We start from the raw sequence: 25,393 nt of genomic DNA on the forward strand, positions 1-25,393 counted from the left end.
TTCATCACTAGTGCATCAGTTTCCACATCTGTAATGGCTGGGAAATAACTTAACTCTTCAAGATTCCAGCTTTTCTGTTTTGCTAGGATTTTATCATAGGAAATGGCTTAATGAAGAGGCCTGCAGCACAGACATATTTTGAGTATAGAGTGATTCTGCTGAAATTATATGTGACAAAATGAATTTTTAAAAAATAATTATTTATCTATCTCTGGCTGCGTCTTCATTGCTGCACGCAGGCTCTCTCTAGTTGTGGCGAGCAGGGGCTACTCTTTGTTGCAGTGTGTGGGCTTCTCATTGTGGTGGCTTCTCTTGTTGCAGAGCACGGGCTCTAGGCGTGCAGGCTTCAGTAGTTGTGGCATACGTGCTCAGTAGTTGTGGCTTGCGGGCTCTAGAGCGCAGGCTCAGTAGTTGTGGCGCACGGGCTTAATTGTTCTGCTGCATGTGGACTCTCCTGGACCAGGGCTCGAACCCGTGTTCTCTGCATTGGCAGGCGGATTCTTAACCACCGCGCCACCTGGGAAGTCCCGACAAAATGAATTTTTGACCTGAGTTTCTTCAGTTTGTCTCTCCCATCTCCTGGGATCTGAGCATCACTGAATTGTCAAGAAGTTACCCCCAGAAATGCGAGAAGGTTCAGGCTAAACATGGAGGGAAATCAAGAAAACATACTCATGGCCCTTAGAAATGCTTTTATTTATAAAATAACTACTTAAATATAAACATCTCTAGATATAAACACTATTCACAAGAGACTCTTGCGTTGCTTCCTTCTGACCAACCAGCAGACTCGGGGGGCCAAGGAGTTCACAGGTGTCTCCCAATTCATCATAACTTTAAGGCAAAGGTGCATTTGGAGGAGCAAGGTCTGTAAGGCTGTTCTTAATTCCCTTTCTTAAAAGACAAAATTCACGGTTTCCTGTTCCAAGGTAGGCTTTCTATCTGGGGCGGACCTTAAGAATCAGAGCCCTGCTCAAATAGAAACTTCAGGGGGAGATTCTTAGTGTTAGGATTAGTAAATATCTTCCTGAGGCGGAGGGAGGCACAATCAGGCACTTTAGATTCTGTTTGGCTTAGACCACGGTCTCTGAAGCACGGGGGCTGATGAAACAGAAAATGCTTATTTCCAAGTCTAGGATAAGCTACTTCTGGGACTGCTTATCCGAATTCAAATAAGACACACGCGTTATGTTTTCTGCATCTGTGGACAGTAGTGTGCTTGGATGAAGGGGAGAGGCATCCAGTCTCCCAGCAGGCTGGAATGGCTTCAGCCCATCACAGAATGAATCCCTCTAATGAAATGGCGGGAGCTCTGATCCTGTTCTCCTAGGAAAGTCTATCAGATATTGAGCTTCAGGAGAGAGGCCAGGAGACATTATCACGCACAGACCATATAAAGTAGAGATGACTGTCAGCAAGGTGTGGAGGATAGCACCTAACAGGAAGAGAACCTTTCAGATGGAGGTTCAAGGAAAAGAAAGACCCTAAACATTTTTTAAAAGGAGAAAGAAAGTAGTTGAATTTTGCCCAAGCTATCTGGAAGTGCAGTGAAATAAATAAGAAAAAGATTACAGGTGGTAGCGTTTTAGGGACTTTTAGAAATAAGGAGTGTGTGTGTGAATGTGTGCCAGACACTGAGGTTTTAAAATACCAGATTTGGTACAAGGTCGACAAACTCCTTGCCACATGCAGAGGCGCAGCCTGAAAGGGCTCCCAGAGAATTCTTTTCATCCAAGTCAGTTTCCGGTCAGTCGATCATGGCGCACAGGGCCACCCCAAACTCAGTATGGCACAACCAACGCCAACTTCTTCTAATGCTACAGCACAGCTTCCAGCATATATTGGATACTGGTCTTCTGACTGGAAATTTCTCGTTTCCAAAAGCTGACCCCAGGATTGGCCTCTCTTCTCACGGTCACTGAATCACTTGCAAGCCCCAGGGTCCATTTCAAATTCTAGAAATTCTAGCAAGCATCAAGGTTGACAACCCAATCAAAGAGAGCAAGACTTATCTTGTGCCCCAGTGTGCCATGGTTAAGCCATGCAGGCAGGGCCAGTGTCTCAAGAGCAGGCGCCCTCTCAGTGGACACCAGGACCCTTCAGCAGAAGGAAGCAAAGGCAGCAAGGTTGAATGGGAGGCAGAACAGGTTCAGGTGTACTCAGTTTTGCAGATATAATTGGATGGAACATAGCCCTTCTTCCCATTAACTTCGGCTAACCACCATTCTGTATTTCCTGTAACATCTTTAAACTCCAGGATCTTGAGTCTCTGATTGGCTGACACACTCAGCTCGTTTGGGTTCCGTGCCTTGAAGGTATAGACAGCAAAATAGACCTGTGTGAGGAAGAGAAAGTGAGTTAGGAAATGGGAAACAGCTTAGAGCAAAGCTGCCCAACAGAACTTCCTGTGGTGATGGGGACCATCTGTATCTGTACCATGCAATATGGCAGCCCTTAGCCACATGGCCATTGAGCACTTGAAATATGCCTAGTGAAATGAAAGAACTTAATTTTAAATTTTGTTTAATTTTACCTAACTTAAATTTAAATAGCTACATACGGCTTGTGGCTACCCTAATGAACAGGGCAGATTTAAAGAAAACCAAAATTCACATATTTTTACTCTTTCGGAGTTGACTTAAAGAGTGAAAGAAACTTCAGTAAGCATGGAAGATGGATGAGACATGAGGATGCCCTTCCATACCCCTAACACAGAAATTCTGAATTTAAAAAACTTAAAAAAAAACACAAAAACACAACTAACCTCAAAGTAAGAAAGGATGCTCTCCAGGTGCCCATAACAAAGCTATCATGCAAAGCAAGGGTGGTATTCAGTGATCAGAAGTCATGAGGCCCACAGGGGCACAGGGATGAATACACACCCGAAGGCTGGGGTTTAGGACCTGCTCAGGAACTGGAGCTCATGAGGCTAGAAGTGAGCTCCTTGCACAAAGTCAGAATCTTAAGAAAGGGCCATTTCCTCCCTTATCACGTCTAGAAAAACTGCCTGCTGGTGGGTCCAGAGCTGGGATGTGCGTCCTGGGCTGTGGTTTGTACCAGAACCACAGAGAGCTCACAGACGAAGGTAAGACACACACAGAGACTCACTGCTGCAAGTGAGCAAAGGCAAGAGGCAGGTGGTCAGGGATTCCTCAGCTGTGGATGTGAAAGTGGCTTTAAAATATGTAGGTTTAAAATGTTTAAGATACAAAGACAAGAGCAGGCCATTATGAAAAGAACAGGAAAAACTGAAACAGAGCCAGACTTTTATTTCTGAATTCTAGAAATAAACATATAGTTATTTGAATAAAAAACTAAGTAGACGAGTTAAACAGCAGACTTTATACAATGGAAAAATCAGCACACTGGAAGAGTGGGAAAAGCTTCATGGTAAACCTTGTAAATGCCCCAAGACACAACAGCCTGTGAAGTCAGCCAGGGAAGGGCCCAGAAGGGGTGGAGCTGCCCACTCTTACAGCAGTGAGTTTCCACAACTGCTTTAAGGATTTGTCTGCGAGCCCATCTCCAGGTCACCCCCAGGCCCTGGGTAGGCCTCTGACACGCCCACTCCTGGGGGGGCATCACCTGCATCTGCTCAGGCGCAGTAACCACCGTACCCGGGCCGCACTCACCTGGTTGCCTTCCGCCTCGCTGTTTTCCAGCTGTCCGTTTCTGTCATCCAGAGACAGGGCTGTTCTTGCACATCCTTTTACGAGGTCTCTACCCTGCCCGTTTCGCCCTGGCACGGAGTAACCAGCCATTTCTGGATGCCTGGGGTTTCGGGAGCTCCTCAGAGTGGGAGCAGGCTGGTGAAGGTCTCTGGCAGCGTCTACCGAGTCCCAGGACCCGTGCTGGGAGGGGCAGTCTGGGTCCGAGGGGCATCTGGAAGGACTGCTCTCTGAGTTCAAGGATGCGCTGAGAGTTCCTTGGTCAAATTCCGTCAGTGAAGATGTGTCTGGAGGCTGTTTCTGGGAAGGCCCTGAGCTAAAGGACACGGCCACACTGCTGGGATTGAAGGTCAAGGTGCCGCCGCTGTTCTGCCGCCGGGGGAACCTGGGGGAGGAGCTGCCGTGCTCCGACTCGGTGGAGGAGTGGCTGCCCACGGAGGCGTCGGAGTGGCTGCGGCGTGCATTGTAGGGCTTCAGGAAGGAGCTGTACACAAAGCCTTTGGTGACTGCGGGCAGGAAAAACAAACACGAAGAGCTTTTCGTGGGAGGAGGAGGGTGGAGGAAATCAGGAGAGAAGAAACTATGGTTTAAGGTCAATAGTGAGACAAAATAAGATCCCTAGAGACAAACAGAACAGACACCATCCCAGGGCACAGTGTGGGTGGTGGAGACAAGATGCTGCGGCCTCCTGCCAGTTCACACCTATTACAACCGCACAACAGGTGAGTGACAAGGGGCTTTGCTGAGAATTAAGAGACAGTAACATAAACAACCACAGACCACATGTCTGAGTGTGAGCAGATGAAGAAAACAGAAGGGCCAGACCATGGGAGCAAAGGATAAGGGGAAGATTTAACTAAGGATGTGTTCAATTGTCCATCGAGTGTGGTAAAAAGGGATTTTAAAAACCATCCTCAGCATGACAGAGCCCCTCGGCTATGCCTCCCTGCCCTCTCCAACCACACACTTGAATCTCTGTCCCTGGTTTAGGAATGAGGTGGGAATACTGTGAGAACTAGCTGCTTGTATTAGTTAGAATACACATCTAACACATGTTCATATCAATAAATTGCCTAAGATGAGGACAGAAAGGGCCCTCAGCTAAAACTTGTAAGCATAGATTAGGGATTGAGATCCCTAATCCATAGGAAAAATTGTTATATTTATTAGGAAAGAATTATCTGCTAAGGCAGGGACCCAGAGTATGTAACCTCGACTCGAGCAAGGGCCATCTCTCTTCAGAGTGTTTCCTGGACCTAAAAAAAAGGCCAGCCTGCATTTGTTCTATCTGCTGGGCGATGGGGAGGAGTTCCCTGAGCAGATGCCAAGGGGTGGAGGGTCTAAAAGCTGATGCTGTGAGCTTCTGGCTGCCACTTTACCCACCAGGATTTAGTAGATAAGGAAGAACCCCAAGGACGGGGGGGCTCAAACAGCCTGGATCTTCACTAGGAGTTCATCTGTCTATCAGTGGCTCTCACCTGTCATCACCCTGGGGGCCCCATCCTTCGCCCTTCCTTTCCCATTTCAATCTTTATTATTTTGGGTAAGCAGAACAGGGGGCTGGGGGAGGAGAAAAAAATCCACACAACACTTTTAAAGAAACTGAGAAATGTTAAAACTTTCAGTTCTTGTGGTATGAACGTAGATGTTTATTATAGAGGCCCACAATCCTTTTCTAAAACACTCGGGGCCGGATGTGTTTTGGAATTCAGATTTTGGCATTCAGGAAAGGTAATCAAGTATACTATAGATTTCATGATATCCCCAGCAGGGTCTGGGTCAACACCCTATAGTCAAATCCATTCATGTTTCTGTAGCAAAACGTATATGACTAGTCACACCAAAAGGGAAAAGTAATGATCATAAACAGCCTCACATCATTTGTTCAGGTTTTGTCACCAAATGAGTTCAGATCAGGGCAGGTTTTGGCAAATTAGTTCTGAAAAAGAACCCTCTGATTTTTCAAAGCTTTTCAGATTTTGGAATTGTGGAAAAAGGATTATGGATAGGCATTATTCTTTGTACGTTGAAAAAAATTCCGTATGCCTTCCCCACCCCCACTCCCACCAGAAAAAAAAGCTGTAAGCTGTTTTTAAAGTCGTTCCCTAAATAGTCATGAAGTAAAATTGTTTGCTGGTAGTGGAGGGGGGGGGGACTCAAAAAGCAAACAACCCCTTCTTACAGGTTTTAAATTCATACGCTCACAAAACCTACAGAACACCTACAGAACTTGTGGTTCACTCAGGTTAGGATCGAGAGGGCAAAGGACCCTTCAGGCAGGATTCACTGCCTGTAAAGGTAAAGCAAGGCAAGATCTTGCAAGGTAAGTAATGGAGTCTCCTCTGGAATTTTTTAAAAACAAAAACAAAATCAAGAGATAGCCTCAACCACCAGAGGGCAGACATCAGAAGCAAGAAAAACTACAATCCTTCAGCCTGTGGACCAAAACCCACAGTTACAGAAAGATAGAGAAGATGAAAAGGCAGAGGGCTATGTACCAGATGAAGGAACAAGAAAAAACCCCAGAAAAACAACTAAATGAAGTGGAGATAGGCAACCTTCCAGAAAAAGAATTCAGAATAATGATAGTGAAGATGATCCAGGACCTCGGAATAAGAATGGAGGCAAAGATCGAGAAGATGCAAGAAATGATTAACAAAGACCTAGAAGAATTAAAGAACAAACAAACAGAGATGACCAATACAATAACTGAAATGAAAACTGCACTAGAAGGAATCAATAGCAGAATAACTGAGGCAGAAGAACGGATAAGTGACCTGGAAGACAGAATGGTGGAATTCACTGCTGCAGAACAGACTAAAGAAAAAAGAATGAAAAGAAATGAAGACAGCCTAAGAGACCTCTGGGACAACATTAAACACAACAACATTCGCATTATAGGGGTCCCAGAAGGAGAAGAGAGAGAGAAAGGACCAGAGAAAATATTTGAAGAGATTATAGTCGAAAACTTCCCTAACATGGGAAAGTAAATAGCCACCCAAGTCCAGGAAGCGCAGAGAGTCCCATACAGAATAAACCCAAGGAGAAACACGCCAAGACACATAGTAATCAAAGTGGCAAAAATTAAAGACAAAGAAAAATTATTGAAAGCAGCAAGGGAAAAACGACAAATAACATACAAGGGAACTCCCATAAGGTTAACAGCTGATTTCTCAGCAGAAACTCTGCAAGCCAGAAGGGAGTGGCATGATATACTTAAAGTGATGAAAGGGAAGAACCTACAACCAAGAATACTCTACCCAGCAAGGATCTCATTTAGATTTGATGGAGAAATCAAAAGCTTTACAGACAAGCAAAAGCTAAGAGAATTCAGCACCACCAAACCAGCTCTACAACAAATGCTAAAGGAACTTCTCTAAGTGGGAAACACAAGAGAAGAAAAGGACCTACAAAAACAAACCCAAAACAATTAAGAAAATGGTCATAGGAACATACATATCGATAATTACCTTAAACGTGAATGGATTAAATGCCCCAACCAAAAGACATAGACTGGCTGAATGGATACAAAAACAAGACCCATATATATGCTGTCTACAAGAGACCCACTTTAGACCTAGGGACACATACAGACTGAAAGTGAGGGGATGGAAAAAGATATTCCATGCAAATGGAAATCAAAAGAAAGCTGGAGTAGCTATACTCATATCAGATAAAATAGACTTTAAAATAAAGAATGTTACAAGAGACAAGGAAGGACACTACATAATGATCCAGGGATCAATCCAAGAAGAAGATATAACAATTATAAATATATATGCACCCAACATAGGAGCACCTCAATACATAAGGCAACTGCTAACAGCTCTAAAAGAGGAAATCGACAGTAACACAATAATAGTGGGGGACTTTAACACCTCACTTACACCAATGGACAGATCATCCAAAATGAAAATAAATAAGGAAACAGAAGCTTTAAATGACACAATAGACCAGAGAGATTTAATTGATATTTATAGGACATTCCATCCAAAAACAGCAGATTACACATTCTTCTCAAGTGTGCACAGAACATTCTCCAGGATAGATCACATCTTGGGTCCCAAATCAAGCCTCAGTAAATTTAAGAAAACTGAAATCATATCAAGCATCTTTTCTGACCACAATGCTATGAGATTAGAAATGAATTACAGGGAAAAAAACGTAAAAAACACAAACACATGGAGGCTAAACAATACGTTACTAAATAACCAAGAGATCACTGAAGAAATCAAAGAGGAAATCAAAAAATACCTAGAGACAAATGACAATGAAAACACGACGACCCAAAACCTATGGGATGCAGCAAAAGCAGTTCTAAGCTGAATTTAAAAAAAAAAAAAAAATCCCACAAGGACTCAGAGGCAAAGAATATACAAATCAATTTTCACTGCAAAGTAAAGGAGCTGTTACAGTGGAGGATTACTGGACTGAATGTCAATATTATGACATAGTATGAGTGTGTTTCATGTTTGGTAATTGCAATCATTGTTGCTTTTGTTGTGGTCATCCATGTACAATGCTTGGTGTCAGTCTATTTATCTCTTGTAAAAATAAAATACAGTGTGTGTGTGTGAAAAAAAACAAAAAAACAACAACAAAAAAAACCAAATTACTACAGTCACTAAATTCTGAGGAAGTTTGCTCTGGAAGGAGCTTTTGGAAGCTATCTTTTCCAGTTTCCTGTCCCCACCGCCGCCCACCCTGGTTTTTCTAGATGAAGAAACTACATTCTCAGTCTCAATCTGGAATTCCCCAAACCTTCTGAAGCTCAGACTTCAGGAAGGGGCAGAACTATAGTCCACTTGGGGCACTTCCCCCACTTTGAGGAGGGTATAAACTGTACTTTTTCCACCATTTCTTCTTCTTTTTTTTTAAATTTTTTTTTTTTTTTAAACTTTGGGTTTATTTATTTATTTATTTTTGGCTTTGTTGGGTCTTCAAAAAAAAAAAAAACAAAATCAAAGACTGGTTTTGTTTCAGTAATGACTTGAGCATTACACTCTCTAGAGATGGAGAGAAATTTTAAGGTTGCTTTTCCCTTTAATCGAAGACTCTCATATTTTTCTCTGGCCTACACAGGATTCAGGCACAGTCCAAATCACTCTTTCCTCATTTAGAGTTACAGTAATCTGTCGTCTACTGTTCTTACCTCCATTGTCAATCAGCCAGCGGTTCTGGCTGCCCATGGGGTCCTTTTTCTTGATCACGCCCACCAGGTCGCCTTCCAGAAGTGAGACGTCCAGGTCTTGGGCAGCATTGAAGTTCCGTTCTGCTTGGAAGAGCTTTTCAGGGGGATACCTTGCCAAGAGGGAGGCCCGGAGTTCTTCCGACTGAAGCATGTAACTTGGCTGAAAGGCAATATAAGAAATATAATCATCAAAACCCCTTCCTGGCCGTTATCCCAGCAGCCGTATTTAATCCCATATGCTGTCAGTCTCAGAAATGGAGGCAATGACAGCCAGCTCCCTACTCCCATCAGATGCCTTTGCGCCTGAGTCAGACCACGTGGCTAGGTAAAAACCGTAATCTCTTAGGTCATGTTTTGGTGCCTTTGTAGTAAGAAAATTTAACACACCCTTAGTTTTATATCTGTTATCCTGTGACAAAAATATGTGATTAAAGTGCCACCTAAAGAATCAAAATATCTAAGTAATATGAGTAGGTCTTCTTGTATTTTACTGTATGAATCTAAACAACTGAGACTTTCCTTATCTAGACTTCATATCTATAAAAACAAATAATATTCATAAAAATAAGAAAAAGTAAACGTGATTAAAAAATCTGATTCCCTCTTTTAGATCACATAAATTAATGTCTATGGGATTACATGGGGCAAAAATATTGTAAGCACAGATAAATCAGCAGTCTTTTAGATTTTTACCCCATATAATCTGGTATATCTTACCCTACTTTTCAGAATATGCAAGAATCGAGTTCAAAAAGAAAATAACTCCAGGTTAAAAAGCGGTCAGCCATTAACTGTTTGGCAGTATATCAGATAACCACCTTTTCCAATACATGATCAAAAATAGGGAGCCTGGCAGAATTAACATACCCTTAAACCAGTTCCTTTGACTGATCAAAGTACTAATATTAATCCTTTACTAACTCTTTTCATTGTATAGGATAGGATCCAAGAATGCTTTTCAGAGGGCATTCTGAAGCCTGTACCAGCAGGCACACTAGTGGTGCATAGTGATAGTGAGTGAAGGAATGAATGAATGAGAGCATGATAGATTTGAACTCAATAACCTTTATTCTCCAATTATTATAAAATATTTAAACTCCTATTAAATTGCTCATCTGTAGAGACAGAGCTGAGTCCATCAATATTAATAATAATAATGATGATGATGATAGCTTACTTGAATAATGCTAACTAGTGCCAGGCAATGTCCAAGTGTTTTATATATTTTAACTCATTTGAATCTCAAAACAACTCTATGATGTAGGTATAACTATTATCTGTGTTTTAGACATGAGGAAACCGATGAAGCACTTGCTCAAGGACACAGAGTGAGTCATTGTCAGAATTGGGATCTGAACCCAGGCGGCCTCACTCAGGAATTCGCACCTTAACCACCAGGCCATATGAGCCTCTCCAGTTCCACTCACCAGGCCCAGGAATGGCTTTCGGGTGGACTGGCGGTCCATAGTTTTCCTCTCAAGTGACCTCTTGGTGGCAGGAAGAGACTCTGGGAAGAAGGTGAAAACCTGGAGTTGCTGCAGGACCCTGCTGTGCTCCTCATGGAAGACGGCAATCAGGTTCCCTTCCCTGCCGGTGACTTTGAGTAACTGGAGTCCATGCACAGGGAGAGCAGAGACAGAGGAAAGAAGAGAACACACGTGAACGATCCCAGGACTGGCACAGTCTCCCTAAAACTCAAGTGTAAGCCACCAACACCGCAGCCCAGTGCCCACAGCCCGAGCTGGCTGGCTCCTCCAGGATCTCTCAGGGTGGAAGGAGAGCCATTTAAAGGCCACGGGTTCCCCGGCTCCATCAAGGGATCAAGAATTCTGATTCCCGACAGGCCTGACCTAGTGACATACTTAATCTACCTAGTTTAATAATGTCTCTGACAACCTGGCTGTGTATTCCCAGAAAAACTCCAGGAGAACTTGGGAGTCTACTTTTCCATGGGGAGGGCGGGCCTCACCGAGAGCAACGGCTTCAGCTGCTCCAGCGCCTGGCGCACGAAGTCACAGTGGGCCTCGGCGTAGCCATGCACACAGTTGCTGAAGAGGCCCTGCGCGTACTGATGGAACTTGGGCAGCTCGTCCAGCAGCTGGGCGTTCAGGGCCTCGTAGTTGTTCCGGGCCGACTGCAGCTCCTCCAGGGTCTTTTTGTCCTTCAGCTTCTCTGCCCGTTCTGTACAGTTATAGAAGTCCAGAAGCTTGTCAAAGCGTTTCTGCACCAGCTTGTGGGGCCCCGTGAACATGCTCAGTAACTGATTCAGGGGAGAGATGACCAGCCGCTCTGTCCTCTCCTTCTGTGGGGACGAGAAAGGCGCGGTGTTCAGTGTCCCGAACTTGTTATTCTCAAAACTCTCTTCAGGTGGATTTTGTTAGGTCCTGTACCACCTGCTTTGCTCCTGGTGCACGAGCTAAACCCATGCAGATCCGACAGTGTTCTGCTTATCCAACACCAGATGTACACACATATTCCACAAAGCTTCTCAGCTTATAACTCTTCACCCAACAATTTGCTCACGCCAAAGAGTGTGCAAAATAGCTGCATAGTTGATAACAAATGCTAAACTACATACATGAACATGATGTTTGCATTACAACCCATTTGTGACCATCTGTCTGGTATCACTTATGTGTATGTGTCTATATATAACTTGAATTTAACTTAATATTTAGTTGTTAAAAATAGAATTACCATATGACCCAACAATCCCACTCCTGGGCATATACCCAAACAAAACCATAATTCAAAAAGATTCATGCACCTCTATGTTCACAGCAGCACTATTCACAATAGCCAAGACATGGAAACAACCTAAATGTCTGTTGACAGATGAATTGATAAAGAAGATGTGGTACATATATACAATGGAATACTACTCAGCCATAAAAAAGAACGAAATAATGCCATCTGCAACAACATGGATGCAACCAGAGATTATGATACTAAGTGAAGTAAGTCAGAAAAGACAAAGCAAATAACATATGATACCACTTATACGTGGAATCTAAAATATGACACAGGACTTCCCTGGTGGCGTAGTGGTTAACAATCTGCCTGCCAATGCAGGGGACATGGGTTTGAGCCCTGGTCCGGGAAGATCCCACATGATGCGGAGCAACTAAGCCCGTGAGCCACAACTACTGAGCCTGCGCTCTAGAGCCCGCAAAGCACGACTACTGAGCCCGCATGCCACAACTACTGAAGCCCATGCACCTAGAGTCTGTGCTCCACAAAAAGAGAAGCCACCCAATGAGAAGCCCATGCACTGCAACAAAGGGTAGCCCGCGCTCGCTGCAACTACAGAAAGCACGTGTGCAGCAACAAAGACCCAATGCTGCCAAAGACAAATAAACTTATTTAATAAATAAATAAATAAATAAATAAATAAATAAAATATGACACAAATGAACCTATCTATGAAACAGAAACAAAATCAGGGACATAGAGAATACACTGGTGGCTGCCAAGGGGGAAGGAGGTGGGAGAGGGTTGGATTGGGAGTTGGGGATTAGCAGATGCAAACTGGTATATAGAGAACGGACAAACAATAAGGTCCCGCTGTGTAGCACAGGGAGCTATATTCAATATCCTGCAATAAACCATAACGGAGGAGACGCCGCCGTCGGCCCTGCAGCCGCTGCGGAGCTGATACTGCTCCGAGCCAGCCAGCCACCGGGGGTGGGGCGGCGGCGCAAACGTGAATGTTGGAGCTGCCCACAGTGAGGTGAATCCAAATACCTGCATAATGAACAGCTGGGGTATGTGGCTGACATATGCACTGGGAGTTGGCTTGCTTCATATCGTTTTACTCAGTATTCCCTTCTTCAGTGTTCCTGTTGCTTGGACCTTAACAAATGTTATACATAATCTGGGCATGTATGTATTTCTGCATGCAGTAAAAGGAACACCATTTGAAACTCCTGACCAGGGTAAAGCGAGGCTCCTAACTCACTGGGAACAACTGGACTATGGAGTACAGTTTACATCTTCACGGAAGTTTTTCACAATTTCTCCAATAATTCTATATTTTCTGGCAAGTTTCTATACGAAGTATGATCCAACTCACTTCATCTTAAACACAGCTTCTCTCCTGAGTGTGCTAAATCCCAAAATGCCACAGCTACATGGTGTTCGGATCTCTGGAATTAATAAGTATTGAAATGTGTTCTGAAATGAACAAAAATTTTTACAGCTACTGAGTTTTCTGTAAGGAAGGAGTGGTTAGTAAACTGCACTGTTTCTGTGATAATGTGAAATGAGAGGTAGCTACATTGGAGAGCCAACTGCTGGTTCTTCATATGCTGTTTTGAAGTACAGATTCTTACGAGAAGATGCCTCTGTTTAATGCATCTGGTATCCTTCTGAAGAGGGGCTTTACAGGCAGGCTGGGCAGGCCCAGCTTATAAGTTAAATGGCTATAAAGTAAGGGTGTAGTAGATAAATCCAAGGAAGTAAGAGATTTATAAGAAACTAAGTCCAGCTTAGCTTATAATGAATGGGCATTATGTTAGGAGAAGAAAATGTTTAATTATTCAGTCATGGTCAGTTTAAGCAGAGTTACGTGTAAACCAGAATCATTTCTTTACAAGTTTATTATAGATTGTTTTTATTACCATGCATATTCCTCTTGTTTTATACAAACCAATTCCTACCTTAAGAATGTACTTTTTTGGTTTTGCAGGCTCAACACTGTGTTGATAGATGAGTTCATTTTTACATTTATTAAGTTACTGAGTTCATGAAGGTCCACCTTCATGACTGATTGATGATAGAAGATAGTTAGGCATCTTAGAAGCAGCCTCTGAGTCGGCCTTCTAATTTTGGAACAAAGTGGGTTTTGCTGCCTTTCCAGATACAAGGCTGCTAAACCAATTAAGAAAATAATTTATTTCTCGTAATTAAAGTATATGGTAACTTAAAGTTCTGCTTATTTGGTTGAGCAATCTAATTGTTGAAGTCTGCCATTCTTTAGCGATGGAAATTTAAAATGGACAACTACATAGCCAACCTGTGATCTGGCAGAAACTTCTTCTCTAGCAATACTATCAGAGTAAATAATGGAGTCTTTTTTTAGCAGGTCTGCAGTAAAAGATATCTTCTCTTAGTCCTCCTGCTCTCAATCTCCATACTTTGCCCATTAATATTTTGCCTGTCAATACATGAGTCTTAGTATAGATAACTCAGAATGGTAACTATTTCCAAAGCAGCAACCATATTGAATCCTTGTGACTTAAGAGAAGCTTTCTATAGTTGCTGACATTACTTGCAAGAAATAACTATATTCTACTTTGAGAAGTAAACATGTCAAAAAAAGTTCTGATATGTGACGAAACTGAAAAACCTAGTAACATTTGTAAGCAAAATTGAGTGAAAACAATTATAATACCAACTTAAAAATCAATTTGGGGGAGTTCCCTGGTGGCCTAGTGGTTAGGATTCTGGACTTGTACTGCTGTGGCCTGGGTTCAATCCCTGGTCAGGGAACTGAGGTAGCCACAGGCTGTGGAGCCAAAAAAAAAAAAAAAGCAAAAAAAAAAAAAAAAAAAAATCAATTTGTTTCAAACTGACTTTTGGGGGTAATGATCATTGTTTTGTATTTCAAAAGTATTGAGTTTAGAAATCAGTTGTATGATAATGCCTTCGTATGTCTTTTCTCGTGTATTTTTAAATAACCAGTAATCTATACTTTAATAAATTTTTCTTTGGTGTAAAAAAAATAAAAAAACTATAATGGAAAAGAATATAAAAAAGAATGCATATATATGTGTAACTGAGTCACTTTGCTGTACAGAAGTAATTAACATAACATTGTAATTTAACTATACATCAATAAAAAATAAATTTAAAAAAAGATTTAGTTGTTACATAAATCTGGGGTAGAGAAACTTTCACACACCCATCATACCTCTTCTACTCATAACTACTTAGTAATAATCTGTTTTCACTTTTCAAAAGTTTTTGTCTAATTCTTTCTAGAGGGATAGACATAGAGGGCACAATATTGACACAAAAGAACACAAATAGGTGCTTAGTAAATTACTTTTAATAAGATGCTACTGTTAGAATAACTGTATGTTCCCCCCAAGTTCCCCCAATGTTTTCTAAAGATGCTTCAAGCATCCAGAGATCTCCAAGAAACTATCAAAGCCCACCCATTTCTACTCAGGAGATATATATAGAATATATATTTAGAATTTCCCAAGCAATTTGGCATTTAGTAGTCTTTACAAAATAGTTTGTGCCATTTCAAAAATCTATTTGTTGATCTCTTAACTATGCATAAATATTCCATTTTAAGTTATTAGTTCTTTAGTTGTTTTCTTTTGTTCAGTTATCAGTAGTGATACCAGATTAAATTTCCTGGTTTTCCTTTGTCCCCTGAAACTGGGCTGATCACAAGCTATAAAAAAATCTATTTGCATACATGCAGGTCCTATCTGTCCTTTCAGCTGATTGAAAGTCAGGTTCTGAATATAAAATTCTGATATGAACTTAGCTAAAGGATACTAGGAGTCCTGGTCCATGGAAGCGTGTTTCTATGGAATTAACTTTTCCATGAGCTGGATGTTAGAGAGAACCCTGGGAAGAGGCTCAACCTGAAAAAAGTGGGCTGAAGAGTCACTTACAAAATTTGTGAAGAGCTGGTCACTGATGTAGCGATGCACCTTCTCGAACTGTTCCAAGTCTCTGTGTCCCTTCTCCATGCACACATCCCACATGCTCACGGCAGCCACCACCTTCACACATGCCGATTCCTGCAGCCAGTTACAAACACAGGTAAGACCAGACAGACCTTCTAGCCTCCGTCATTCATCCTAGATAGCAGTTAGCAGTCAGCACCAAACTGACCTGCCCGTCCAAGGGCTGTCACCCATTGCTAGGGAGACAAGTCTTTTTAAGAGTTGGGTGCTCAGGTGTATACTTGCTACACATTTAGATAACATGGGGAGAAAACAGCCAATGGGGAGATATCAAAATTAGAGGAATTGTAGGGTAAAGTCCTAAGGCAAGGGAACCATACTTGGTCAAATCTCTCACTTTAAGCCAATGTGTTCCTGGAAAGTCTTATCAGCCCTCATTTTTACTTGATCACATTTTTTTCAAAACATGAAGGGAGAGAGTTTGCTATTTAAAAGAAGTGTCAGAAGCACTTCAAATCAGTGGGTATTACTCAATAAATGATAATGACAGGTAACTAGATAAAAAACAAGAAGTTGGATTCCTACCTCAAACCTTATATACTAATGTAAATTCCAGCTGTATTGATGACTTTAATATAAAAAAATAAAATGATAAAAGTACTGGAACATAGGACATCTTTTTAAAATTATCTTGGAATGGGAAAGACCTTTTAAAGTATGACACAGAACTAAGAAACCATAAAAGTTTAGTTAGACTACACAAAAATAAAGCTCTTCTGCACAGAGAAAACATTTTAAGCAAATGCAAAAGTCAAGAAACTGTGGCAGGGGGTATTTGTAAGCCAGCATCTCAGAAGAAGGGCTCTTTTCTCCAACATATACAAAGGTGCTACCAGTCAATAAGAAAAAGAACAATAAATCAATAAATAAGTGCCCCCAAATATAGACAAATCACAGAAAAAGAAATATAATGATTTAAACATATGAAAATATCCTCAACTTCATTCATAATATAAGAAATGTAAATTCAAACTATATTAAAATAGCGATTTTTACCTTTCTTGCAGGCAAAGATAAGACATTTTGATTTTGATAACACTGTATGTTAGCAAGGGATGGGGAAACTGTTTCATACATTGCTGGTGGGGAGTTTTCACTGGTATGATATCTATGAAATTTGCATTGCTATATGATTTGGCTCAGAAAATCTAGTACTCTGGCCTTCAGATATACTCGCATAGATCAGAAAAATGATCTATGTTCAAGGATATTTCTTCTGCCAATGTTTCTAATTTTTTGCAACAACTTAAACATCCATCGATGGGGACTAGTTAAATTTATTATGGCATGTCCATAACAATTAAATACTATGCAGCTGTAAAAAAGAACAAGGCAGCTCTGTGTGTGCAAATATGGAATGATTTCCAAAATGCAAAACCCAAGATGATCAACAGTGCATGTGTGTCTCTCTCTCTCCCTCACACACATATCTCTGACAGAAGAATCTGATAGATGTGTCCGCCTCTATAGGTGACTAGGAGACAGGGGAGGGGGAGGAGTTATTTTTACTTTATACTTATCCCTTTGGTAGTTTTTGAATCTTGTACCATTTTACTTAGTTAAAAAATTATAATAGGGGGCTTCCCTGGTGGCACAGTGGTTGAGAATCTGCCTGCCAATGCAGGGGACACGGGTTCGAGCCCTGGTCTGGGAAGATCCCACATGCCACGGAGCAACTAGGCCCGTGAGCCACAACTACTGAGCCTGCGCATCTGGAGCCTGTGCTCCCAACAAGAGAGGCCGATAGTGAGAGGCCCACGCACCACGATGAAGAGTGGCCCCCGCTTGCCGCAACTAGAGAAAGCCCTCGCACAGAAACGAAGACCCAACACAGCCAAAAATAAATAAATAAATAAATTTAAAAAAATTATAATAATAATAACAATAATGATTTTTAAAAAGCAAAGGATCTCTTTTAAAGGAAATTATTTGTTTCATGGGATGAGATTTTCCTGTGTGAGGGACAGGGGTATATGGTATACTTATATAAACACTATTCTATTAAATCAACAGAGAAATTACAGGTATTAAGAGAAAGGATTCTCGTCCTGGTTCTGATTTCATGAAGGAAGCACTGCCTGAGGGAAGGAAGACCAGGGCCTGCCTGATCTCCCAAGTTCTTCCAACTCTCTAGACCGATTTGTGGCTCTAACAACCTTAGAGGCCTATGTACAGTTGTAAATAAATATTATTATTAGGAAGCACACCCCACAAGAACCATTCTCTTACTATTTGATCTTCAAAATGATTTTGACAAAATGAACTGTCACAAGTGCTTCTTCTATAACTGGGTACAGAAGACAGTGGGAAAAAAGGGTGATGAAGATCGAAAGAGAGGGAGGAAAGAGCTAGGTCCCTTTACTATGAATACAACAGTGCTTATCTTCTGACGTTGGCCTTCCCTGGTGGCACAGTGGTTAAGACTACACGCTCCCAATGCAGGGGGCCCAGGTTTGATCCCTGGTCAGGGAACTAGATCCCACATGCATGCCGCAACTAAGAGTTTGCATGCCACAACTAAGGAGCCCACGTGTCGCAACTAAGGAGCTGGCAAGCCAAAACTTGTTTGCCTGCCGCACCTAAGACCTGGTGCAACCAAATAAATAAATAAAACAATAACAGGAGGATATTCGTTCAGTATTTATATCTGTAAGAATCCCAATAAAAAGTCTGTCATGGCATACTGGTCATTTGAGTCCAGGTTATTCCACATTCATTAAGCAATATGCTGGATGAACAGGAGAGCGGATGGAATTACACCATATGTGATTCTTTTTTTTTTGGCTGGGATCTTAGTTCCCTGACCAGGGATTGAACCCAGGCCCATGGCAGTGAAAGCGCCGAATCCTAACCATTGGACCACCAGGGAATTCCCCACTGTATGTGATTCTAATGAGAGTGATGTCTTTACTCACCCGGATATGCTGGAGGTAGAGAGACAGGTCTCGGATAAAAGATTTGATCAATCTTTCTTGCATTCGGAAGTTTTTCTCTGTTTCTTCAAATACTTCATCTTTAATCTGTTCAAAATAAATAAGTGCTGTTAGCAAATTGGGACTCTCCCTCAACAGATCTTATTGGCAAAAGCATCTTTCTTAAAAGCATCTTTTGTTTAAATTTTAAGCCTTTGATGTTTCCCTGAATCATACTGAATTGGATTTGACAGAGCTCCTAAGTACACACAGGCCCTCCTGGCTCTAACTGACCCCCTCTGTTCCTGATGGAAACCCTTCGCTGGTCAGGCTGTTTGCTTCACCAGTATTGTTGCCTTGCCTGGTTTGCCCTCCTCTCTCCCTATGCCAAACCTGCCCCTCTCCTTTAAGGCTCAGATTAAATCTCTTGCCAACATGAAGCACACTCTCATGGAGCTCCAGTTTTCTTAAGTACCACAGCGTGTAGAGAACAAACTACAAAGCGTAGCAACTGATTCTTTAGCTGGTATTTTCCACTGACTGTATCACATACACATGGTTCAGTGCATGAAGTCTGGATACTGGATCTACTCTGTTGATAACTGTTTTACAAATCACTCAAACCTTAGACTTTACATTTCCTCATGTGTGACATATGGTGTTGAACAAGGTGATCTCTTAAATCCCTTCTAGCTTAACATGTCTACAATTTTAATTTTGTCTCCCCAAATAGATTATAAGCTCCTTATGGGTGTCTAAAACCATGATAACTACTACATGGTGACCGATCTGGCCTCCTGATTTGCCTTTATACACACTGTAAGCAGCTCACCAAGGCTCGGATGGAGGGTTGGGTGGATGGATTTAAATAAACAGTAGCTGCAGGGTCCTGTATCCACCAGCTAGCAAACACCAGGGGAGGTACTAAGAGGGGAATCTTGCCAATTCACACCATGCAGGCTGCCCCGTGGAGCCCTGAAAAGCAGCCAAAGACAGGCTGAACCTTCAAGCGCAGGAACCTCACCTGTGGGGCAAAGCCGGTGAGGTGCTTCAGGTGACTGCTAACCCGGTTGGATTTCTTGATGATGGAGTGGATGTTCAGTTTGGAAATTTTCTCCATTAGACTATCTTCATCACCCTTTCGGTACTTGAGGACTGGGGAGTGAGTCAAATTGGTGAGTGAAGAAAGCCCTCTTCTGAGCATGGACAGACTACAAACGAGACTAACAACCCAAACTAGAGCTAGTGCTTGTTTTCAATGAGCTTATAACTGAGTACACAGAACGTTAATCCAAATCACCATTTATGGACAGATAGGATACCTGGAGAACAGCAGAGACTGTGTGCAGACTGGAGAAGGTTAGAGACGAGGAAAGAAGGTCGCAGAGGTGTAAGGAACAGAGCCTAAGATTTGGAGTCAAGGAAACCTCTGAGTTCAGTGCCTGGGTCTGTCATTTCATCAAGGTGTGGCCTTAGGGAATTCCCTGGTGGTACAGTGGTTAGGACTCTGCACTTGCACTGCCGGGGCCTGGGTTCAATCCCTGGTCAGGGAACTAAGGTCCTGCAAGCCATGTGGTAAGGGCAAAAAAAAAAAAAAAAGGTGTGGCCTTAAATAAGCCACTTAACTTCTCTGAGCCCCATTTTCCTTTCCAATAAGATGTAGAAAGTAACAGTACCTGACTTATAAGACCACCTTAAATGGTCTCATATACAAATGAGATATTTATATCCAATCGTCTCACATAGTGAAATGCTATGCAGGAGTTGTTTGATTAATCTATGTGTCATGCATCAGGCACAGTCTGCAGAAAAGCCTGGAAATAAGAGTAAAAGGGTAGCAAGGGAAGCCTGGGTGGTAGCAAAAAGGCACACTTTACTGTTGTAGGAGATGAAGATGACATTACATGAGGAGATATGAACCAAGACAAAGGGCTAGATGGCAAGAGAGCTTTAACATCCACAGTCAACATTAAACACGGGTGACATGGCTGAAGCAGAAGGGGAAAATGATTTTAGATAAACACAGAGAATAGTGGAGAGACAGGCAAAGAGGTTATATTATAGATTCTTTGAGGATATGAATGATAAATCAGTTTAGCATGGTCACCATGCTATACTCATTGAGTGTTCAAAATCAAAGCCTCGACAAGAGATTTGATGAGACAAAAAAATGGTTCAGTTTGTTCTATATTATAAAGAAAGAGAGGGTGTTTGGCAACTGACTGCACAGTTCTGTGGGGGAGGGGAGGGGCACAGACCAGAGGCAGGACTGATGGCACCAGGGAGGCGGGCAAAGCTGGGTCTTCTGAAAGAAGACAAAAAAGTTCTAGCTTAACTGGAAACACTAAAATATCCAACCAGACGTGCGGAGCAAACACATAGAAGCGTGGCTTGAAAAGGACTGCTTTCAATGAGTTGAGAAGGCAATCACTCATGCTTGAAGGAACTCTCCTGATCAGCCATTCTCTAATCGGTCTTTATATCTCTTAGGAAAGACTCACTGCTATAAGCTTTATCACAGATGCCTTATTTCCAACATGCATGGTTGTGCTTTTATTATTATCACTGCTTTTTTTCTTTCATTATCTCATTTTCCCCAAATTCTATTACCATTTCTTCACCACAGCCCTATTACCTACCATCTGCTTGTCCACCTCTGGTGAAGTAATTAATTCTTTTGAGAAGGAGAACATTCTCAAGGGTATACCTCCTTTTCAGCAAGTATACTTTTCTTACCCAGGTCCTTTCGACGTTTATATTCATTAATGTTAACGTTGATTTCCTTGACTGCAAGGACTGCATTGGTTAAAGGCACTTTATCTGGGTGGGATTCGGGGGTGGAATTCAGCAACTCCATCAGCAGCAGTGGGTAGCGCATTACTCTCTGCACTGGTTTGATGAGGAAGGAGCCCAGGTTAATATAATTTGTGCATCCCCTTCAAGAGAAGGAAAAACAGAGACTTCAGTCAACTGTCAATAACACAGGGCCTACAGGTGGTATTTGTTATTCCTAATATAGCTCCGTTCTTTCACCCTACTTCCCAACTTCATTCATTCACATTTACTGGGCACCTAATAAACACCAGGCAGTGTTCTAGGTGCTGCGGATTTAGTAGTGACCCAAAAAAGTCCCTGCCCTGGTGGAAAGAGGCAGACAATAATCAAACAAACATTATATGAAGTGTCATTTGGTGGTAAGTGCTAAGGAGGAAAATACAGCAAGGCAGGTCTACTTCTAGGTTTCTGTCTATAAAGGAAGAAAATAATGAAACGAGCTTCTGCATCAAGTGGCAAGAACTTACCATTCATTGTACAGGCTCCTACAGGGCAGTGAGCATGAAAAGAAGAAACAGCTGATTAAAAGAAAATACTGATGCTGATTTTCACATTCCTCTCAGAACATATTAGTCCAACTAATGCCTATTAGCTGGGCAGACAAAAACCACGTGGGATAGAAGGGGAATTGTGAATGTCTATGGTGGCATATCTAGTCTATTGAAAAAAGTCAATAAGCCCTTAACTTCACTTTGACCTACTTAGGCATATATTATATCCTTATAGCCTACCTCCCTAAGACAGGAGACGCTCACCTGATGGTCAAGAATAACTGACTTTATCTTCTTACCTTTTCTCTCATTTGGACCAAACTATCTTCCTGACAGCTTCTTACCTGAAAATGCTAACTTAATACTTTGTGTGTATAGATAAAAGTGATTTTAATGGATAAAACTACAAGCAGGAAGCTACTTAAGATTTCCAAGATATAGAATGGGAAAAGGCAAGTTACATAACAGGACCTACGATAATGTATCACTTATGTTTAAAATATGATAGATCCATAGATGTCATAAGAAGTCTAGACATAGACATGGGAGTGACTTCCAAAAGGCAGAACTAAAGAGCTATGATGGAATGAAGTGCTCAAAACTCCTACTTAAGATCTGCCAAGGAGTCCTGAAGATGCTTCTGGATCTTCTCATCCTTCTCATATATTTCCAGCAATGAGATGGCCTCATCATGATTCTGGCAATAAACCTTGTATGTTCCTTCAAGCTCATCTCGGTGATTGAGAAACACCGGTCCTTTGGAATATACACAAACATACAGTGTTTTTTAGTAACTTTCTTCTCAGCATACTAAATGGAAGGTATATAACCAAACTTTAATACCAGATAATCCTATCACAAGAAATGAGAATAAGACTATCCTTCAAATTAATATGAAATTTCCATGTAATAGCTTAAAATTCTACTTATTTAAAGCAAAATTTAAGAGAACTGTCTCATCCATGTATTTATTTTTCAGAACGCATACACATGCACACGTGCATGCACACACACACAGCTGGTCCCTGAAACAGAGTCCAGTCCCTTTTCCGTCAGGCAAAGTAAGGCATTTGCAAGTACTCTCCATATAGGCATGTGATCAGAACCTGTAAAGACCCCTCAGCTCTCTAAGCCCCAAATCTCCACAGGGGTGAAGAGATCCTTCTACGGCAGCAGCTTCCAACCTTTTCTTTGCACGTAAATACACAGGACTATTGTTTATCATATTAATAAATATATTAATTTATAATATAAATTAATATATTAATAATATATTATATAAATATAAACCCCCCTGAATCTATGATATAATAATATATGTACTTCTTCATAAAGCACTGAATAGCAAAACATAGCAATGAATCTAATAATCATCATAATTCAAAGTATGATGAGTGACACAAGAAACTGGTATAACATGTGTTGTTTCTGGTCGTTGCTGGAATTTAGAGATACTGCAACAACTTAATGTGATATGAGCATGTGACTTCAGTTGGTGACAAAGTCACTGTTCCCTACAGTCATACCTTAAATCAATGCTGAATTTCTGTTATAAATAAAGAAACTTCTATACAAGTTGGTGGACTACTTGAAATCTACTCATGGAGCCCTGGTCTACACCATTTGGGCATAGGAACAATTCCTAAGCAAACTTCCCCGGAGCAATTTCATTTAGATCAGCTGCCTGAATGTGCCAAGTCCCTGAATTGTTAAAACTGCTCTTCCTCTTGCCCTTCTTCCCTCTGTGTCCTTCCTTCTTCAGCTTGCACTGCTCCCCAAAAGACAACGTCCTCTCATCCTTGAGCTCCTCCCTGAAAATATGACCCTACTTACTGCTTCCCCTATAACTATTTCTCCCAGCCGCTCTGGGCATAAACCCCTCCCCTCAGGGAACCCCATCCCTTTCTCTACAAGGTCACCTCTGTTCCTTCCATGTTGTGTCCTATGGAATTCCCTATTCTTGTGCAGAGCACTTTCTATTTAAATGAAATGTATTTCCTTAATTATAGCTCCTTCCAAAAGAGAGCCTTGACTGTGTCCATACAAACCACACTCGCGCTGCTGTCCAACTGGCAGCCTTTCTTTGTCTAATCCTGTGACTCAACAGGCACAGGAGTTAAGAGTGGGGCTGCTTCCTTTTGACCTTCAGGGCCACTTTGGAATCCCTGAGCCACCAATGTCTTTATCCAGTTTCACCATCCGGTATTTGCCTGTCTTCTCCCCTTCGTATCCATTCCCCACCAGCACTCCCAGAACCTTCACTCTCAACACCGGTTACTCTGCACCCTCCTCCATTCATGGGTTTTACCCTCCCTGATGGTGACTCTTCTACATCAACTACAAACTAACAAAGCTACAACTTAATTTACAGTGTCTTTCAAATTTGGGTCAAAACTCATGAATGGGTCATGGAATCTACTTTATGGGTATGATCAGCACATTTTTGAGGAAATAAAATGGAATAGAAAAGAAAATAACAGAAAACATTGAACATAGTAAAAGTAAGCACAGACACACACACACAAACATGTATCCTGGTCATTAGGTAAAATGTATTTCTTTCTGTGGGACATGTTTAAGATAATAAAAAAGCCAGTTCCTTAGATATTACTACATATCCAGAGTCTCCTGGTACTTCTTCCTCATCTCAACCTCCTCGTCTTCTAAATCATCCAAGCCCTGAACACCTACCATTCTCTCCTTCCCTGTGGACCCTGTCCTGGCTGTAACTAGAATCCTTCTCCAATCAGGCCTATAAATTAATTCAATGATGCTTTCTCCAGCATCCTGGATTACCCTGGATTTTCACCAAGTTATCCCCTCACTGTATATTTTTCCATTTTTATTCCTGGGTCATAAAAACTGCTTGGAAGGCATACTTTTATTAAAAGGGGAATTAAGGCGTAGTGCAGAACAGTTTGAATAGTATGCTACTGTTTATATAAATTTTTAAAATGGGGATGGGGGACCAGGGTCGAGAAATACATATGTAATTGTTGTTATGACAAACTATCTCTGGAAGGAGATATAAGAAAACTGGTGGGGACTTCCCTGGTGGCACAGTAGTTGAGAGTCCGCCTGCCAATGCAGGGGACACGGGTTCAATCCCTGGTCCGGGAAGAGCCCACATGCCACAGAGCAACTAAGCCCGTGCACCACAACTACTGAGCCTGTGCTCTAGACCCACGAGCCACAACGACTGAGCCCACATGCTGCAACTACTGAAGCCCGCAAGCCTAGAGCCCGTGCTCCGCAACAAGAGAAGCCACCGCAATGAGAAGCCCGCGCACCACAAAAAAGAGTAGCCCCCGCTCGCCGCAACTAGAGAAAGCGCGCGCACAGCAACGAAGACCCAACGCAGCCAAAAATAAATAAATAAATAAATAAAATAAATTTATGAAAAAAAAAAAACTGGTAACATTAGTTGCTTCTGGTTGAGAAGAGCTAGGTGGTAGTGGACAGATAGAAGAGTTTTCATTAAGCAGTTCTTGGTACCTTTCAAATTTTGTGCCATGTGAATGTATTAAAAATAAGTTACATTTAAAATATACACATATATATAATAAAATATGTATTATATATTAAAATA

General features: G+C 41.7%; 1 protein-coding gene, 1 non-coding gene and 1 pseudogene across 5 annotated transcripts in view; 2 read left to right on the forward strand and 1 right to left on the reverse strand.

Moving 5' to 3' along the window:
* Positions 1–732: 732 nt before the first annotated feature.
* DNMBP (dynamin binding protein) overlaps positions 733–25,393 on the reverse strand; it is a 123,206-nt gene continuing 98,545 nt past the window's right edge. For all 4 annotated transcript variants that reach the window (XM_068548358.1, XM_068548356.1, XM_068548359.1 and 1 more), the window contains 11 exons: positions 22,413–22,560; positions 21,781–21,798; positions 21,215–21,414; positions 19,503–19,633; positions 18,482–18,586; positions 15,492–15,620; positions 10,829–11,161; positions 10,287–10,466; positions 8,821–9,019; positions 3,633–4,174; positions 733–2,335 (listed from right to left, as the gene is read on the reverse strand). In XM_068548358.1, coding sequence (XP_068404459.1) covers positions 2,150–2,335; positions 3,633–4,174; positions 8,821–9,019; positions 10,287–10,466; positions 10,829–11,161; positions 15,492–15,620; positions 18,482–18,586; positions 19,503–19,633; positions 21,215–21,414; positions 21,781–21,798; positions 22,413–22,560 — 2,171 coding nt within the window. In that variant the 3' untranslated portion in view covers positions 733–2,149. The remainder of the gene's footprint in view (positions 2,336–3,632; positions 4,175–8,820; positions 9,020–10,286; positions 10,467–10,828; positions 11,162–15,491; positions 15,621–18,481; positions 18,587–19,502; positions 19,634–21,214; positions 21,415–21,780; positions 21,799–22,412; positions 22,561–25,393) is intronic.
* LOC137767649 (ORM1-like protein 1 pseudogene) lies at positions 11,444–13,161 on the forward strand (annotated as a pseudogene).
* TRNAA-UGC (transfer RNA alanine (anticodon UGC)) lies at positions 19,960–20,031 on the forward strand. Its single transcript has one exon. It is a non-coding gene; the product is annotated as a tRNA-Ala (tRNA).

Source organism: Eschrichtius robustus, chromosome 7, assembly GCF_028021215.1.
Source record: "Eschrichtius robustus isolate mEscRob2 chromosome 7, mEscRob2.pri, whole genome shotgun sequence".
NCBI lineage: Eukaryota > Metazoa > Chordata > Mammalia > Artiodactyla > Eschrichtiidae > Eschrichtius > Eschrichtius robustus.